This window comes from Somniosus microcephalus, chromosome 2, assembly GCF_052327205.1.
Source record: "Somniosus microcephalus isolate GS21.2 chromosome 2, FLI_Smic_1.0, whole genome shotgun sequence".
NCBI lineage: Eukaryota > Metazoa > Chordata > Chondrichthyes > Squaliformes > Somniosidae > Somniosus > Somniosus microcephalus.
The window spans coordinates 300712852-300732999 of record NC_140988.1 but is presented as its reverse complement, the minus strand read 5'-3'; the positions used below and the strand labels follow the sequence as shown (position 1 = coordinate 300732999).

General features: G+C 44.9%; 1 protein-coding gene across 7 annotated transcripts in view; it reads left to right on the top strand.

Annotated features, from left to right (window-relative positions):
* Positions 1–20148, top strand: part of pdzd2 (PDZ domain containing 2) — a 569380-nt gene that overhangs the window by 281615 nt on the left and 267617 nt on the right. For all 7 annotated transcript variants that reach the window (XM_085973666.1, XM_085973663.1, XM_085973669.1 and 4 more), the window contains 2 exons: positions 789–921; positions 3755–3925. In XM_085973666.1, the coding sequence (XP_085829792.1) occupies positions 789–921; positions 3755–3925 (304 nt within the window). The remainder of the gene's footprint in view (positions 1–788; positions 922–3754; positions 3926–20148) is intronic.

The following is a 20148-nucleotide window of genomic DNA, read 5'->3' as shown; positions in this document are numbered from 1 at the left end:
TTTCCGTAACTACTTTAAAACTAATTATATTATGATCACTATTACTCAGATGCTCTCCCACTGAAACACACTCCACTTGCCCTACTTCATTCCCTAGAACTAGATCCAGCACTGCTTCGTTCCTTGTTGGGCTAGAAACATACTGATTAAGAAAGTTCTCCTGTAAACATTTTAGGAATTCTTTACTCTCCTTGCCCTTTACACTTTTTCCCCCAGTCTATGTTAGGGTAATTGAAGTCCCCTACTATTACTGCTCCATTATTTTTAAATTTCTCTGAAATTTGCCTACAAATTTGCTCCTCTATCGCTTTCTCACTATTCAGAGGTCTATAGTAAACACCCAGCAATGTAACAGCTCCTTTTCTGTTCCAGTGCAGGGATTGTTCCCAGATTGCAATGGCAAACCAGCGCGAACAAATTTCTAGGCCTCTATTTTTTATTGATTTCTTCATTTTTGTAATGCGAAACTTTGCAACGTGAAATTTCACCTTGTATCTGACGTTTTTTGGACGATACACACTATTCGTACCACAAATTCTAAGATGGCTGCTGCAATTGGGAGGGCTTCCTTTGCTTTTTTATTTCTAAATGTTTTTTAAAGAAATAACTTGAATTAATGTAGCGCCTTTCACAACCTCAGGATATCCCAAAGTGCTTCACAGCCAGTGAATTGCTTTTGAAGTGAAGTCACTGATGTAATGTAGGGATATCATGCATGATGTCCACTTTTTTTAAAGATAGTCCAGTTCTATCACTTGTCTGATAGTTTTGCTCCTTTCTTCTACCAGGGATGGAAGATTGAAATCTGGCGATGAGCTGCTAATGATTAATGGACAGTCACTGGTTGGACTCTCACACCAAGAGGCAGTTGCCCTACTTCGGTCAGCAGCAGGACTTGTACAACTAGTTGTTGCAAGCAGGGTAGGTGCTTCATTTTGGATGGAAGTTTTTTTTCAGTTTTCTCCCCTTTTCTCTTGAAAGCACTGTGGCAGATTTCCTTCTTGTTGAGTTTGGGAGCAAAGGATCATCTTGGTGCAGCGTATAGTGGGAAATCAGGCAGGAGGATTACATGACCGTATTATAGCCCACTCAATTTTATGTCCATCCATTTAAATGAATGGAAAATTGGGCCGGTTCCGTTACTGGTGTGTGATCCTCCCTGGCCAATTTTCCTCTCTGTGTTGTGCCTTGGTGAAGAAAGCCCTTTTAGGAGCCTCATTTTCTAGGAGCGCAAGTTTAAAAAAATGACCTCTCTGAAGCCTAACTCCCCCATTGGAAGCAATGCAGATGCAGGCATTTTAATATGTGGATGTACTAAGAAGGGTTGAATGGTCTTCCTCTTCTGTAATTATCTTGTGATCACAATGCTGGAAGAGTGGAGCTCATATAAGAACATAAGACGTAGGAGCAGGAGTAGGTCATTTGGCCCCTCGAGCCTGCTCTGCCATTCAATAAGATCATGGCTGATCTGATCTTGGCCTCAACTCCACTTCCCTGCCCGCTCCCCATAACCCTTCACTCCGTTACCTTTCAAAAAATCTGTCTATCTCCACCTTAAATATATCAATGACCCAGCCTCCACAGCTCTCTGGGGAAGAGAATTCCAAAGATTCACGACCCTCTGAGAGAAGAAATTCCTCCACATTTCCGATTTAAAAGGGTGCCCCCCTTATTCTGAAATTATGTCCCCTAGTTCTAGATTCCCCCATGAGGGGAAACATCCCCTCTGCATCTACCCTGTCAAGCCCCTTCAGAATCTTATATGTTTCAATAAGATCCCCTCTCACTTAACTTTGCCCTCCCACATGCGGATTTTATGGTGTATGACCTTCTCTATATATACAATCTCTGTAAGTCTAGTTAAAAAATGAAATGTTTATGTGCATGTTTCATTAGTTTCATTTGATACTCCAGCCATTGCCTTAATCAGAGCAAATTATGTTGCATAGCCATCATTCTCTATCAGTGCCCTTACATTAATGTTGAATTATTCTTAACTTATGTTTAAAATGTCTTCAAAACTGAAGCTGTGTTGATGAATAATGGCGTTATGTTTAATTCATGTCTTGAATATTAGGATTTAATTCAATTTGTGATCTAGATTTCATGACTAATTATCCCCTAGAGATCGCAGTTCCACAAAGGACTCTGTCTGTGGATTCTTGCTATTTCTTAAACAGATAAGTGTTTCTATCACATTTTCAAAGAATAAATTGCAAAGAACAACTCATGCAATGGGACCCCACTGGAAAACCTTGAGACATGTAAAGGAGTTGCCAAAATTGCACCCCAACTTATGTATAGGTGCTTGATGATGTATTGTATATTGTTCCAGTCTAGCACTGTTATACTATTTCAAAATCAAGTTTATAGAACTTGGAAAAACAGGTAAATATTAAATCTGATTTTTTTTCAAAGCATTTTTTAAAATTTGGAAATTTAAATGAAGGGCCAAGGTATACACTGCAAGGCACCACTAAGGTTGAAAAGAATAGGCGAGAAGACGAGGTAAATTGAGAAATAATGGATGTGTTGTAAATTTTTGTTTTTGAAACTTGTAGATTGTGGAAGAAAGATGAGAAGTTCCACATTTCTGGTGCTGGAATGCAATGGGATAGAGTAGGAGACTGTGCAGTAAGCCTTGATTTCACGATAGTGAGGAAGCAGGAGAGAGGAAAGAAATGTGTAGGGTGATGTATTTGGAGTTAGGAGGAACAAGGGAAGAAAGTTCAGAGCAATAATAATCACAGTGGTATCAGTAAAATAGAGAAAGACAAGAAAGGTTACAATAGTGAAAGAGAGAGGCCGATTTAACTTGTCAAAATCAGTGTTAATGGGACGGTAACGGCCTCAAAATGTTGACGGTAGACTTACCGCACCATTGACGTCGGCGTTCAGCCCGCTGCCATGATCACAAGGGCATACAGCTGGCCGACCAAACACCTTCCTGTTTCAGGCAGTTGGCATCTTTTAATATACAATTTGGGGTCCTTTGACGTACATAGCACCTCGATTGGCATTTTAAGACAGAACTGGTCGGACTCCGCGCTGTGCACTCTCTGATCAGTTCTACTGGCGATCCAGACAAAGGTGCTCTGTAAAGGTAAGTTTTAAATTATTTTTGTGTGGCCTGGAAGAGCATTTGTGCGTCTAATCAGTCACTCGTGGTTCCGGCTCTCCCTGGCCCTAATTTCCCCTTATACTTTTCTCAGCATGCAGTCCTCACTGCTGCCTTCTGTTGGATCTCATTGGTTTAATAGATTAAAACGATACACATCATTAGCTTCAGTGCAGCTTTGCACTGAAGAATCAGATTGTAAAAATCTAAGCTTCAGGGGTTTGAAAGCCTCTGCACTTTTTCACATCCCTCCTGTAGTTGCTGACACGCCATTGCTTAGTAACGGGTGCAATGAGATGTGCCATTTCTCAGCCAGGGTACTGGGCAGGACGTAACACTGGTTCAAAAAAAACGTGACCACATTAACCTTGCCTGAGGGATATGCACTTTGTACAGGTAGAGGTTCCATTATGTATTGAGAAACTATTGGCTTGATTCCCTACGCTCAAGGCTGGAAGTGGTGCTCAGGAAATTGGTTATAAAATGAGGAAAAGTAATATAAAAATTGCTATTTTTGAAATATTTCATAATAACGCAAAGGTGACATATACTCTATTGTGGAGATGCGCAAACACTATCAGTATCAAAATCAGCCATTTTTGAGTTTCCTTTTCCCCTGCTTTCTCCTTCCTATAGGATGAATCTGAGATCCACTTCCAGAAATTCCCCTCCACGAGTTTACCTGATTTGGTGACTAACTTCGCGATTGCTGATAACTCCCCTTCTCCTACGGAAAATAAAGAGAATGTAAAACCAGACAGTGAAGATGCTGCAGCTGACTGCCATGTGCACCACGGTCAAGAAAGTGTAAGTGCTGATGTATAAATGCATGTGCTGTGTTACTTAAAACACTTAAGTCTGAAGTGCCACAAGAAGGTAGAAATTCTTCTGTGCACTATTTTTAAAGAATTGGTTAATGAATTCGAGTGAAATGCCTCTGTTCGGTACTTTAACAAAGTTGTTATGCAATCTAAATTATATAGTGAACAGCTACTGGGGTTCAACTGGATCAGCGAAATATCAACAGTCTCGCTTACATAATGATGTGTTTTCCAGAACCTGTCATAATCCTGACACCTATGCAGGATTGTTCACTGTCTTCATGAGCTGAGAGCTAAAAGCAGTGCAGAGAGTGGAGGGGAATGGCGACACCAACGCCGGGGTGGGCGGACAGATGAGAGAAACACTGTGGATGCTAGAGATCCACAGCTTCTGAATAAACAGGTTAACAGTTCAGGTGTAGACCCTTCATGACCCCAAAACCTTCTGACAAAGGCCCTGCCTGAAATCTAAACTGTTTTTCTTGAACAAGCTGCTGTGTATTTTCCAGATTTTTTTTCTCCCTCCCAAAGGGTTTGGTTTATCCCAAACTCTACCGCCACCCCCCCCACCCACCCTAGTTAATCTCCTGAAGATTTCCATCCTGCCCCCTGCAAGATAATTCTGGTAAAACCACAAAATATCTACATCTTACATTATACATGGAAGAGCAGCTTCCTTCCCTGTGCTTGCCAGGGGCCCTGTGAGGAATGGCAAGTCCCCAGGAAGCTGTTAAAGCCAGCATCACTGGAGTTGGAGATATAGTGCACAACTACAGTTTAAGGGTTGGGATAAAGTGATGACTGATATTTGGATCAGGGGAACATCAACAGTCTCACCTACATAATGAAGGGTCTTTCAGGGTGGATCATTGCCTTTTGTGGTGCACTAGAAGGGGATTGATGTTAACTTGTAATCCTATTGTGACCTAGTGGATGGTTTAGGTGAGTTTATTAGTTTCTGCTAGGCTTGAGTCATGGGCAAACAGGCTGGACACACATTCCTCTACAAAAAATGTCATTTCTTTTCTGGGTGGTAATAAATCTGATACTTGGGTGCAATGATTGCATGTTGGTGTGTGTTGAGTGTCAGTGTCATCAGTGCAAATGGAAAAAATGAATCCATGCATAAATTATTATTCCTCCAATTACTGTAACTTTTTTATTGCATTCCTTAATTCCAAGTCCCAGCTGCCGTACTGGCCTCCTGTGGCATTGGGGAGTATCATTTACCAGAGCTTTAAGCATGCGTATGACATTTAAAAGCCATTGCAGGCAAATAATAGCTGAGTGGACCGTGGTCTTGTCTGTGTACGCCTTTTACCATGCCAAGAACATTTACGTGTGCCAATGAAAGGGTTGACTTACAACCTTTTGCATTAAATTTACTGCTCTGTGCAGATCACTAGCCCTCACTGGCAAAATAAAGTGCTGAAAATCACTCATCTAGAATGTTCTATTTTGTAAATGTAGATACTAGCAAAACTGGCGATGGGGCCATATGCATGTTGCAAATATGCTTGAAATTTGGTCCGGTGGCGGTTTTATACACTGGAATACTTCCAATTAATGCTGTACTAAAGCTTAAGTACTGTAGTTTCACAGTTCCATATGCAATAAGCCAAATGGATTCCCAGTATTAGCATGTGTGCTAATCATCCAGTGACTGATGAAATAATTTGAAATTACCAATGTTAAATGCAGGGTGCTATTAATTACTCTGCAGTCTTGATCAGTCGCAAATGCCTTGTGTGCACAATTACTCCCAATTCGTGGAATGTGATAGCAATATTCTAAAACTGTGCAGTGTACAATAATACCGTCGCCGGACTGAAGAGGTTCCAGTCATCAGGATATTATAGCTTACCAGTCACTTGAACCTGTAGAAGTGAAGGAAAACCATTTGAGTGCGTATATATATATATATATATATATATATATATATATAAAAAATGTATTATATAAACATCATAGTAGAGTAAAAATACTTTTGTAGTGAATAGCTCAGAATAACTCTCTGGTGAATTTAAAGTCTGTGGCCTGGATATTAACAGGGACGGGCCCGCATGCTGTGGAGTTTTAACTGCACAGAGTGCAAATTTTGCCCTTGACAGGTTCACCACCCGGAGGTCAGCCTGATTGACAGGCTTGGCTTCCAGTCAGGCGGGAAGGACTCTGGAGCAGGCCACAGGACCAGGTAGGTCTGATCCACGATTGTAAGGGGGGGGGAAGAGGGGGTGTCCGATCCCTGATCGCAGGGGTCTTTGCATCGGGGGGGGTGGTGGGGGGGGGAATGTGGGAAGCACTCCACCTCCTCATGGCCCACAAAGACCATGTCCTCGCCTCCCTTCAGCTGTAAAACAGGTTAAATCAAAGGCTGCCAACCTTATTAAAATATTTAAATTGCCAACCCGCCTTCTGGGAGCTGGTTGGTAGCCCGCCACTTGTCCCACCTCTGTTAATCCCGGAAGTGGGCGGGTTGGAGGCAGGATGTTGTCGGGTTTGAGATTTAAAAATTTTTAACCTCTGATCCAACCCCAAACCAACCGTTTTTGGGTGCTAAAGTCCAGCCCCATATCACAGTACCGGCCGTTACTTTTTGCAACTTTCCATACTTAGTCAAGATAACTTTAACAACAACTTTTACCTGATCTGAGGAACTGCTCTGCATGACAACTTTTGCATTAATGTTACAGATGGGAACATAGGAACAGGAGTAGGCCATTCAGCCCCTCAAGTCTGTTCTACCATTCAATTAGATGATGTAGACCATGGCTGATCTGTACCTTAACTCCATTCACCCGACTTTGTTCACTATCCCTTGATACCCATACCCAACAGAAATCTATCAATCTTAGTCTTGAAAATTTCATTTCACCCAGCATCCACAGCCTTTTGGGAGCGAGTTCCAGATTCCCAGTACCTTTTGTGTGAAAAAGTACTTTCTGATTTCACTCCTAAATGGCCTACCCTAATTTTAAGATTATGCCCCTTTTTTCTGGAAATAGTTGATCTGTATCTACCCTATTGAACCCTTAATAATTTTAAATATCTTGATTAGATCACCCCTCAACTTTCTAAACTCAAAGGAATACAACCCAAGTTTATACAATGTGCCCTCATAATTTAACTCTTTAAGCCCTGATATCATTCTGGTGAACGTGTGCTGTACCTCTTCCAAGGCTGTTGTGTATGTACCTTTAAGAGAATAACTGGTCTCAGACTGCAGTACCGGCAGTGACCACCCCTGTATAAAAGGCGCTAGTGAGCCTCTGTGTTTTTAGTTTCACTATTGACTTCCACCAGTAAAGACTTATTTTGTTCACTCCTGCTGTCCGTGTCTCAATTATTCACGGACGTAACACTGGCGACGAGTAAGAAATGAACTTACCTGCAACTCGGCAGCACCTCAGACGACGTTATTGAAGGTCGAAGCCAGAAGAAAGAGAAAAAAAAAAATCCAAAGAAACTCGAGAAACGGGCATCGACCGTGAGCAACCGCCCTCCAAATCGTCGGATTGAAAACTTGCAGGAGAGACTGTCCGGAGCCAGGCTGGGTTCCTCGGTCTGTGGTTTCCCAGCTAATCGGGCTGGTGGCAGGTAGTGCACTGATCCTTCCTGGGCTGCGGCGGGCTAGAGCTCGATCGGGTGGCTTTTCAACGGGGCCGGGCAGCGAGTCGGGAAGCAAAGAGAGAGAGAGAGGGTGGAGCACACAGGGCGCGGCCGGTGCTTCGAAGCCGGGCAGCGCTCGGACCTAACAAGAGGGAGGGAAGTGTCCCAGAGGGTCTGCTCCACGACGGGAAAATAATAAAAGAAAAAAAATCAATATTAAACGCGCAAGAAACCGTGGAAAGCAGCGCTAACAACAGCGGGGAAGAAGGCAAAGTGCGGGAGGCGCCATTTTAGATTTGCAAGATGCCAAAGACTGGCTGTATCACTGCTTTTGATAATACAATAGAGGACTGGACCACGTATGTGGAAAGAGTTGAGGTATATTTCGAGGCAAACGAAATAGCGGAGGGGAAAAAGGCATCGATATTGCTAAACTTAATGGGCGCTAGAACGTACGGCCTATTGCGGGACCTGATTACTCCAGCCAAACCGAAGGCGAAGAGTTTTAACAAAATTGTTGCTGTCCCACAGGAACACTTAAACCCTGCCCCGCTGTTGATAGCAGAAAGATTTAAATTCCACAGGAGAACTCAGCACAAAGATGAGAGCAATGCTGATTATCTTACGGAACTACGCAAGCTATCAAAGCACTGCCAGTTCGGAGCAGGACTGGCAGATACCCTACGGGACAAATTTGTCTGTGGACTCCTGAGTGAAGGAACACAGAAGAAGTTACTCTCAGAGAAAGAGCTGACGCTAGATAAGGCTTTCAGCGTGGCAGTATCGTATGAAGCAGCAGCCAGGGGAGCTGCAGAAATTCAACAAAAACCACAGGAATACGGCACCCACGAAATGACACGGGGATTTGCAAAATGTTATCGCTGCGGCAGAACTAACCATGACCAGAAGGACTGCTGGTCCAAAGACAAAATATGCAGACAATGCAGGAAGATGGGACACATTGCACGAGTTTGCAGGTCTGGGAAGAAGACCAGCGACAACAAAAAGGCTACTAAGGAACCGTACAAGAAAGTACAAAAGATGACGGACAGTAGTTCCGAAGACCAGATGAGCGATAGTGAATCCGGGAACAGGAGACTAAGCTGTCTCAAACTTCACAATGTAATCGCAAAAGAGGATCACTGAACCATTTGGGTCACCCTCACGATAGCAGGGTCCCAAGTTAAAATGGAATTGGATACAGGATCAGCGCTAACCGTCATGAATCGACGAGACTACGAGCGGCTATTTTCACACATACCCTTGAGAGAGACATCCATCGTCTTGACGACGTATACGGGGCAAAAAGTATACCCCAGAGGAAAAATAAGGGTGCCTGCCGAATACAATGGCAAGAAAATACGGAAATTGTACCTCTACATACTGCCAAATGGTGGACCACCGTTATTGGGACGGGGAATGGATCAGGAAGATAAACTTAGATTGGCATGCCATTCATGCAATGATGGTGGATGGTAAAAAAGATGAAGACGTCACTCCTGGACGATTGTCAACAATCTTAGCTAACGCCAAAGAGGTATTTCAACAAGAACTGGGCACGCTTAAAGGCGTAACCGCCTCGATAAAAATAGAAGAGAATGCAGTTCCCAAGTTTTTCAAAGCAAGACCGGTACCATATGCAATTCGCCCAGCCGTCGAGGCAGATCTGGAGAAGGCGGGCGTGTTGTCTAAGGTCGACTGGAGCGAGTGGGCGACACCCATCGTTCCTGTCATGAAGAAAACGTTAAGCAATAAGTCCGGGGAGCCAAGGAAGATTCGCATCTGTGGGGATTTCAAGGTGACGGTGAACCCAGTCCTTCACACAGTACAATATCCTCTTCCAAGGATAGAAGACATCTTCGCCTCACTGTCTGGAGGGAAGCGTTTTACAAAAATTGACCTAGCACAAGCATATTTGCAGATGGAGGTTGAAGAGTCCTCTAGGAAGTATCTCATGATAAACACTCACAAAGGTCTTTACCAGTATCATCGATTGGTATTCGGAGTAGCATCGGCTCCGGCGATATGGCAAAGAGCGATGGAACAAGTCCTGCAAGGGATTCCGGGGACTCAGTGTTACTTGGACGACATCCTTGTAACAGGTGAAGATGACAGTGAACACCTTAACAACCTAGAACAGGTGCTCACTAGACTACGGGAACATGGGCTGCGAGCCAACCGCCCCAAGTGCGAATTTTTTAAGAAACAGATATCGTATTGTGGCCCCGTGATTGATGAAGAGGGGTTACATAAGTCCCCTGACAAAATTGAAGCGGTTGTTAAGGCCCCAGCGCCTGAAAATGTGTCGCAACTGAGGTCATTCCTCGGATTGGTGAATTACTACCATAAGTTTTTGCCGAATTTGTCGACAATTCTGCACCCACTGAACGCCCTGCTACGAACGGGGGTAGCATGGAAATGGAGCGATGATTGTAAGCGTGCTTTTCAGAAGAGTAAGGACTTAATCACTTCAAGGGAAGTTTTGGCTCACTACAACCCAGCACTGCCAATCAGGCTGGCGTGTGATGCGTCTCCCTACGGCATTGGGGCGGTACTGTCACATAAATTCCTTGATGGTTTAGAGAGGCCGATAGCTTTTGCTTCACGCTCGTTAACTTCTGCCGAGCGTAACTACGCCCAGATTGACAGAGAGGCCCTCAGCCTAGTGTGGGGGGTGAAGAAGTTCAATCACTACCTGCACGGTCAAAAATTTACTCTACTAACCGATCATCAACCTCTTGTCACCATTTTCAACCCTCAGAAGGGCGTACCGATAATGACAGCACAACGCCTGCAGAGATGGTCCCTTTTCCTAGGGGCACACCAATATGACATCGAGTACAAAGGAACTAAACAGCATGGAAATGCTGATGGATTGTCACGTCTACTGTTGCCGACGGTGGAAGAAGAAGACCTTGCAGTGGATCCAATGGAGTCATTCCACTCGACCATAGTCGAATGTCTCCCTGTGACGAATGCAAACATAGAAAAGGAAACACGGAATGACCCGACACTATCACGGGTCTATGATTTAACGGTGAAGGGATGGCCAGCACATGGCGAACCACTGCTGCCAGCATTCTCGCCGAGAAGAGAACAGCTGTCAGTGTGCAGAGGAACCTTGATGTGTGGGTCCAGAGTAGTAATTCCACCTAAGTTGATGGATAGAGTGCTCAATGAGCTTCATGAGGGTCATCTGGGTGGGGTAAAAATGAAGAACTTAGCCAGAGCGTTTGTGTGGTGGCCGGGAATCGATAGAGAAATCGAAGAGATGACCAAGAGCTGTGCAGGATGCCAGAAGGTCCAAAACGCCCCACCACAAGCTCCTCTGCATCCATGGGAGTGGCCCTCATCTCCATGGCAAAGGGTGCACATTGATTTTGCTGGTCCCTTCATGGACTCGATGTTTTTAATTGCGGTGGATGCACGTTCAAAGTGGCCAGAGGTAATAAAAATGTCCTCAACCACCACGGAAAAAACTAACACAGTCTTACGAACCATATTTGCCAGGAATGGGCTGCCTGAACAGATTTGCTCTGACAATGGACCACAGTTTGTGTCTGAAGAGTTCCGGAGGTTCTTAAAGAACAATGGTGTTAAGCATTACACCTCTGCCCCATATCACCCAGCCACTAATGGATTGGCCGAGAGGTTTGTCCAAACATTCAAGAAGGCTATCAAGGCAATGTGTAATGAAGATATACCCCTACAACACAAGGTGGACAACTTCTTGTTTGCCTACCGGAATGCGACACATGCGGTTACTGTTAAGTCTGTGTGTTATATTGAGAATTACTACACAGACCACAAGAGTAAAATTTAACAGGTCTTTACTAGTCGAAGGTCAGGGCGGAACTGCCCAATAAATCATTACACAGCACTTATATACTGGTGTGGTCACCACCGGTATTACAGTATACAGCAGCCAAGATAAAGTAGTGCAACCCTTAAAATAGTTCTCTTAAAGGTGGAACGGTTACATACACTACAATCCTCCCTTTTTAGCTTAACAGTATATATTCCTCATTAAACATAACATCATAACATATATATACAACTTCATGTAACAACAGTTCACAGATTCAGTCTCTGCGGTGGCGCTTCCTGACTCGGTCCGGATAACGCCTCGGTGGTGTAGTAGTTTTCGATGGTGTAGTAGGTTCTTGTTGCTGGGGTGACTCATCTAATAGTCCTTCACTGGACTTAACAGCTTGAACTTTCGTAACTTCAGAACCAGCATTGCTGACTTCTAAAGGCTCGAGTACCTTGGGAAGTTTTTCTACTTCCAGACTGATTTGGCTCAGTTCGGAGGGACCACGTGCGTGACCTGGTAGGGGTGATAATGGTTCAGATGAGTCATCATCTTCTGCTGCTTTTCTATTGTCTTCTATTTCCTGCATCACTTCAGCTTTTGCCTCTGCCAATTTCAATTTTTCATCTGCTAAGTTCAATTTTTCATCTGCTAATTTCATCTGCTCAATTTTTTGTTCTGACTGTAAGCTTTCCGCTTGCAGCTTCAGCTTTTCATTGGAAAACTTAAGTTGCCTCATCTCCTCCACGCCCAGCTGGACGTTAGCCAGCTTTTGTTCCAAATCCAGACATCTCTCCTGAAGAGACTTCTTCATGTGTTCAGCTTCATCCAGCTTTTTCTGGGCTTCCGGCAAGTCTTTTACTAATGACATCACTTGTGATTTCAATACTTCAACTTCATTCAGAGATTGATTGTTCGGACTATTCAATCCCTCTACTGGAGCAGCTGTTTCAGCGTTCTGTTGTTCTACATTGACGTGAGTCAGCGTACTCTTGGCATCCAAGGGCTGCTCTGCTGCAATCTTCTCAGCCTGTGTTGCAACCTCAGCTGTTTCAATAACTTTTGCGAGCCCCAAAACCCTTTCCTTTGAAGATTGAAGCTCGTGTTCAAGTTTTTCCAATTTCAGAGTCTTGTCCCTCAGCATATGAAGGAGTTGGCTGACCGTTAACTCTTCTGACATCAGATGTTTCCCAGTATCGTCGTCATGTGTTTTTGACGTATAGGCTGCAGGGCTGTTTGTAACCTTGCACTGGGGGTCCTTTGTTGCTTTTAATTCGCCATCATCCGCAGCCTCCACCGTTCGAATTTCAACAAATGAATCGTCCGGTGATGCTGCACCCAACTTCAGTAGGAGCTCGGAATTCATGGCAACCAAATCAGCCTTTCCTGCCTGCAACCTGCTAACAAGCGCCTTCAGTTGCTGAACATCCTGCTCCACCAGATTAGGGCACGCACCTTCAGAAACTGAATCAGCTTTGATTCGTTTGGCCTCCTCGCGCAGACGGTTTGTGTGTTCCTGCTCCATTTTCTCAATCAGCTGCTTCTGCTGTCTTCCCAGATTCTCCCACTCTGTGTCAAAGAACTTTTTCTTTGCATTCATCTCTTGCTCAAAACGGCGAATCATTTGTTCTAATTGCTGTTGTAGCTTGAGATTGAGTTGAGTTCGAGCCCGGTGTTCCTCAGAAATGTGCATGTCTGTAGACTGGACAGACTCAGAATTCTCTGTCAAACTATGTTGTTGTTCAGTGGAATTCTGTTCTGATACTTTGTTCTCTCCTGAAGCATTTATACACTCCTTCGTTTTTCCATCATTAGTCTGCAAGTCCATTTTAGACTTGTCTTTTGCACATGGGCTGGTCTTACCATCATCAGTTCCAGGGTCTGATCTGATTGTCTTCACCGAGTTCTCACTCTCAGCTTTGTCACTGTCACTGCTGCATATGCCCTCATCCAATATTCTGGACAATCGTGCAGGTTTGACATCTTTTCTTTTTCCGGAATCTCCCGTTATTGCTTTTAGAGAGTGCCAGTCCATATTTTTTTTCCTGATCCACTCCCGTCCCAGAAGTGGGGGACCTCCCTCAGGTAGTACATATATGTCCATTCCTTGGTGTTCTTTGCCCTTGTGTACCACCTTGACTTTTATCCTTCCGATGGGGTACACTCTTTGCCCCGTGTATGTCTTTAATACTATCTCCGTATCCCGTAGGGGAATATGTGTGAATAACCTTTTGCAATCTTGCTTATTCATGACCGTCAACGCCGATCCGGTGTCCAATTCCATCTTCACTTGGACTCCTGCTATCTGCAGGGTGACCCAGATAGTTTGTCGGTCAGCTTCCTTACTCACATGGTGAATTCTCAGACTACCCAGTTCCTTGCTGTTGGAGTCTGAATCCGAATTCTGTTCATCCGAACTCTTCTCAGCCACCTTGTGTACCTTGCTGCACTTTCCCTGCAGTGACTTTTTGTTGCTGGTCTTCTTTCCTGACCGGCATACTTTAGCTATGTGACCAAGCTTGCCACATTTTCTACATTCCTGGTTTTTAAACCAGCATTGGTTCTGATCGTGTGTTGTCTTCCCACAACGATAACATTTCGTTGTACCCAAAGCCATTTGATCTACGCTAAGTACCGCTGCCTTCAGCTGCATTTCCACAGTGCCTCTCGCTGCGGCTTCGTGCGATGCTGCAATAGAGACAGCCTTATCAAGTGTAAGATCATTCTCTTCAAGTAGCCGCTTTTGTGTTCCTTCTTTCGACAATCCGCACACGAATTTGTCTCTCAGTGCCTCTGTCAGGCTTTCCCCAAACTGACAGTATTTCGCTAGCTTACGCAGTTCAATTAAGTACTCCGCGTTGCTTTCCTCTTTCAGTTGCGTTCTCGCATAAAATTTAAATCGTTCCGCTAACATCAGCGGTGTGGGGTTCAAATGATCCTTCAGGACAGCAACAATATTAGCGAAAGTCTGATCCGTCGGTTTAGCTGGTGATAGAAGATGCTTCAATAGCCCGTATGTCTTCGCACCCATTGAGTTTAGTAAGGTTAGTGCTTTATCTTCATTTGATATTTTATTTGCCTTACAATATATCTCTATGCGTTCTACATACGTGGCCCAATCTTCCACATCGGGATCGAAATCGTTGATGTTACCACGCTTAGGCATCCTCGCAATCTTTTTGAGAAAACAAAAATAAATTTTTCTTTAACTTTTTTTTTTCAAAATGGCGGTTTCCCGCGCTTGTCTTCTTCCCCGCCCATGAAAATGGTGGCTTCCCGCGTTTGCCTTTCTCCCCCGTTGGCTGTAATGGCGATTGCCGTATTGCTGCGTTCGCCCTCCCCAGCGGTTTCCCTCGCTCGCTCGGTCTCGCTCTCCCTCGCTCGCTCGGTCTCGTTCTCCCTCGCTCGCTCGGTCTCGTTCTCCCTCGGTCTCGGTCTCGGTCTCCCTCGCTCGGTCTCCCTCGCTCGGTCTCGGTCTCCCTCGCTCGGTCTCCCTCGCTCGCTCGGTCTCTTCTCTCTCTCCCGCTCGCTCGGTCTCGCTCGCTCGCTCGGGCTCTGTCTCTCCCGCTCGCTCGGGCTCTGTCTCGACGCTGTTGCGTCTCCCAGCCCCTCTTGCAGTCCGGTCCTTTCCCCCGGCTGCGGCTGAGTTCTCCGCAGTTTTTTTTTTTATTTTCTCCCGCGCCTTACGCTGACCCGGTCGCTGCGCCTCGCGGCCTCGGTAGCTGCCCGGTCTTTTCCCCCGGTCGCGGTCGAGCTCTCTCTCGACGCTGTTGCGTCTCCCAGCCCGCTTGCAGCCCGGTCTCTCTCACCGGCTGCGTTAGCATTCACCGCGGCTTCCGTGCCTTACGCTGCCCCAGTCTCAGCGCCTCTGGCCCCGACTTCTGTCCGGCTTTTTTCCTTGGCCGTGGTCGAGTTCTCCGCCCTTATATCCTCCGTTCTTCCCTCCCCTATTTCACAGCCAACGTGGCCGACTTGCTGCTCGTCGCTGATCAGCTTACCCACCACCATGATAGAAGGGATGATCACTGCCTGTTGCTGATGGAAGGCTTCGTGTCAGAATTCTTCCTTTGCTCTGCAGACTCGAGTCTTCTCTCAGCAGAATGATGAGGGCGGATGCCTCTTCTCGACGCCCGTTAAACTGCCTTGAATGTATCTCTGCCGCAGGGTAAGATCGTACTCGTCACCACTGTTAAGTCTGTGTGTTATATTGAGAATTACTACACAGACCACAAGAGTAAAATTTAACAGGTCTTTACTAGTCGAAGGTCAGGGCGGAACTTCCCAATAAATCATTACACAGCACTTATATACTGGTGTGGTCACCACCAGTATTACAGTATACAGCAGCCAAGATAAAGTAGTGCAACCCTTAAAATAGTTCTCTTAAAGGTGGAACGGTTACATACACTACAGTTACCAACCAAATTCCAGCCATGATGTTCTTCAATCGAAGACTACGATGTCGCTTGGATTTGGTTAAGCCAAACGTCCGAAGAGATGTGGAGAACAGGCAGTTTCAGAATATGAATGAAAGGCCGACCAGGAGTTTTAAGATAGGTCAACCAGTTTTGGCCCGGGACTACCGCACTGAGAAATGGCAGCCAGGAACGATTTGTACACGACAAGGACTTCACATGTATACCGTGGACGTTGGGGAGAGCATTGTAAGACACCATGCTGACCAGATTCTAGAGTCACTGGAAAACGTCAACTCCACACCACGATCTGATACACCTGGTAATGAAATCGACGTTCCAATTGCAGCTACCGCAGAACCGGTAATATTGGAAGCAGATGAATCAAACAACGACATTGATCCTGACTCAACATTGCCAGAAGAACCTGATACCCCAAAGAGGCGTTATCCAGACAGAATCAGGAAGCCTCCTCAAAGACTGAACTTATAATTGCTTAAACTTAACCAATGTATCTAGCAACAGTAATTGTGACTGTAATTAGTTATCATTTAGTTGTTAAATGAATGTTATGTACTATTTATCTAAAAGGGGAGGAATTGTTGTGTATGTACCTTTAAGAGAATAACTGGTCTCAGACTGCAGTACCGGCAGTGACCACCCCTGTATAAAAGGCGCTAGTGAGCCTCTGTTTTTTGTTTCACTATTGACTTCCACCAGTAAAGACTTATTTTGTTCACTCCTGCTGTCCGTGTCTCAATTATTCACGGACGTAACAAAGGCCAATACGTCTCCCCTGAGGTTCGGTGCCCAAAACTGAAAATTAATACTCCAGATGGGGTGACACCCACTAGGAATCCATTTAATTTAGGATCCTTAGAGATTAATGGCTTGTAATTATTCACAACAATCCTACATTACCCGGTACCAATTTTGTTTCAAATATCCTATTGTTTAAACAATTTTACAATTGTAGCAGAAACCAAAGAAAACAAACATTTTATGCAAGGAATTCAACACGTTGACCATTTTGATATAACAGCAGAAAATGCAGGAAACACTCAGCAGGTAAGGCAGCAACGAGGAGAGAGAAACAGTGTCAGCGTTTTGGGTTGAGGACCCTTCGTCAGAACTGGAAAAGGTTAGAGAAGAGAGATTTTTAAGCAGGGCATGGAGGAGGTGGAGGAAAGAACAAAGGGAAGGTCTGTGACAGGCTGGAAGGCAGGAGAGATTGACTGACAAAAGGGATGATGGTGCAAGGCATAAAGAGAGGTAATGGGACAAGTTAGGAAACAAAAGATGACTCTAGATGAGGTGTGAATGACGATGGCAGAATCATCAACAGCTACCATGTGAGAAGACAATGGGAATTAAAAAAAAAAATATATCGGAGTCGAGGTTATAGTCTGAAATTGTTGAACTCGATGTTAAGTCCAGAAGGCTGTAAAGTGCCTAATCGAAAGATGAGGTGCTGTTCCTCGAGCTTACGTTGAGCTTCGTTGGAACATGTGAGAGGCCGAGGACGGAGAGATCAGAGTGGGAGTGGAGCGAAGAATTAAGGTGTCAGGCGATTGACCATTTTGATGTTTCACAATAAAATAGCTTCAAATGATAGCGTGAAGGGCCCAAAATGTCTATTTTAATAGAAAACCCGAGAATGCTCACTGACCTCCATAATTATAGCTTACTGACAAAAAATCATGGAAACACACAGCTTTGAAACAATTTCTGTCAATGGCCCAGAAATTTGGGTCTCCACGGGTCCTACGCACGGGGTACTCACCCATAAGCCCAATGGAAGTGCCGGTTTCGTGCATGCACTGCGCATGTGCGGGAAAACGGCACTTCCATTCCCCTGAAAGAAGGGGTTAAGAGGTGGAACGCGTACGCAGGAGAGGCTGCGCGTGCGCATCGAACGTACTGTTTTTTGCAGGTTTTCCCGGGAGGGTAAGTCTCCAGAAGTTAGACATGTAAAAAGCAGTCGCAAGGCCTGCTTTTTACAAGGTAAGTGGTGAATTAATTAAAATTAAAACATTTTTTCCACAGGTTTATTATTTTTAAATACTTTAAAGAAAGGTAAGTTTATTTTTAGCCCCGTTAGAAAATAAAATTATTTTTTTCAAAAATTTAAATTATTGTTTAAAATAGTTATTTCATGTAATTTATAGTTTATTTTAAAAATATGATGTTTTTTAAAAATGTATTTGAAGATTTAGTGATGTTTTGGGGCTTATAGTATTTATAGGTTTGACAGGTCTTCCTGTCAAACTTATGAATGAAGCATTCCCTGCTACCATTGGCTCTCCATGGCCCACGTGATCCCAGGGGACGCATCGAACTAACTGCGCCCCTCGGATACACAAGCACTGTGCGCCAGCAGTTGGAGGAGGCCCAGGATTGCAATTCCACAGGGGCCCACAGCTCAACGGCCGGCGCGCTATGTAAGTGCAGGTCGGGGGCTTGCACCCGCGGGAAGCCCCCGACCCGAATTTCTGGGCCAATGTGATTTCATTAGTGGGTCATTGACTGCGAAGAAACAGAGGCATTCTTTTGTTAAAGGAGGAATTGTGTAACTCACACTGGGATCACCAACATTCCAACACAGGCAGTGTTTAAATGTTTCTCAATCTTCTGTCACATTCGAATTCAATATAAACTATAGAAACAGATGTTCAGAAACCCAACAAATCCTTCAAGCATGGGAGAGCTGGAGAGAATGTTTGCCACGTGTGTTTAATCAAACCTGTGTCGCTGATCTACTACAGCAGTATTTGCTCCACCATAGGACTTTATGGCTCGTTCTCTTAAAACTTTGGGTTGAATATATGTGTCGTTTGAAATTTATTGTAGATGATTACTCTTGCAGAATTTCAGCCAAGTGTTGGTTTATTATGCGTGCGTACTGATGTTCTATCTTCTGCTTTGCCTATGCCGAGATTTCACTTTGCATCTGAAGTTGCATTTTGCTTCCCGTGAATTGTCGCACAGCACCATACCTGAGCAAACCTGCAAGTGATCTTTAAGCTGGAATCATCAGCCATAACAAACACCATTTTTCCTTCTCTGCGAGGGAATGAGGTTTTTTTTCACCGATACCACCCCTTCTCTCCAGAAGGTGGTGATTCTTGCTCGGTTATGGTTGCCCAAGTCCTGGCTACCTCTGGTACTTCATCCAAACAGCCATTCCTCATGTATGAGCCTATACAGTAAGTATTGACAGGGACATCACAGCCTAACCTTGTTCCTGGGAACACAGACTTGAATTATTACCACTAATCCAGGGGAACAACCCTGGTTCAATAAGGAGTGTAGAAGAGCATGGCAGGAGCAGCATCAGGCGTACCTAAAAATGAGGTGCCAACCTGGGGAAGCTGCAACACAGGACTACATGCATGCTAAAAAGTGGAAGCGGCATGCTATAGACAGGGCTAAGCGAACCCACAATCAACGGATCAGTTCAACGCTCTGCAGTCCTGCCACATTCAGTCTTGAATGGTGGTGGACCATTAAACAACTAACAGGAGGAGGAGGCTCCATGAATATCCCCATCCTCAATGATGGTGGAGCCCAGCACATGAGTGCAAAAGATAAGCCTGAAGCATTTGCAACCATCTTCAGCCAGAAGTGCCAAGTGGATGATCCATATCGGCCTACTCCTGAGGTCCCCACCATCACAGAAGCCAGTCTTCAGCCAATTCAATTCACTCCACGTGATATCAAGAAACGGCTGAGCGCACTGGATACAGCAAAGGCTGTGGGCTCCGACAACATCCCAGCTATCGTGCTGAAGACTTGTGCTCCAGAACTAGCTGCGCCTCTAGCCAAGCTATTCCAGTACAGCTACAACACTGGCATTTATCCGACAATGTGGAAAACTGCCCAGATATGTCCAGTCCTCAAAAAGCAGGACAAATCCAACCCGGCCAATTACCGCCCCATCAGTCTACTCTCAATCATCAGCAAAGTGATGGAAGGTGTCATGGACAGTGCTATCAAGCGGCACTTACTTACCAATAACCTGCTCACTGATGCCCAGTTTGGGTTCCGCCAAGACCACTCAGCTCCCGAACTCATTACAGCCTTGGTCCAAACATGGACAAAGGAGCTGAATTCCAGAGCTGAGGTGAGAGTGACTGCCCTTGACATCAAGGCAGCATTTGACCGAGTGTGGCATCAAGGAGCCCTAGTAAAACTGAAGTCAATGGGAATCGCAGGGGAAAACGCTCCACTGGCTGGAGTCATACCTAGTACAAAGGAAGATGGTTGTGGTGGTTGAAGGTCAATCATCACAGCCCCAGGACATTGCTGCAGGAGTTCCTTCATGCAGTGTCCTAGACCCAACCATCTTCAGCTGCTTCATCAATGACCTTCCCT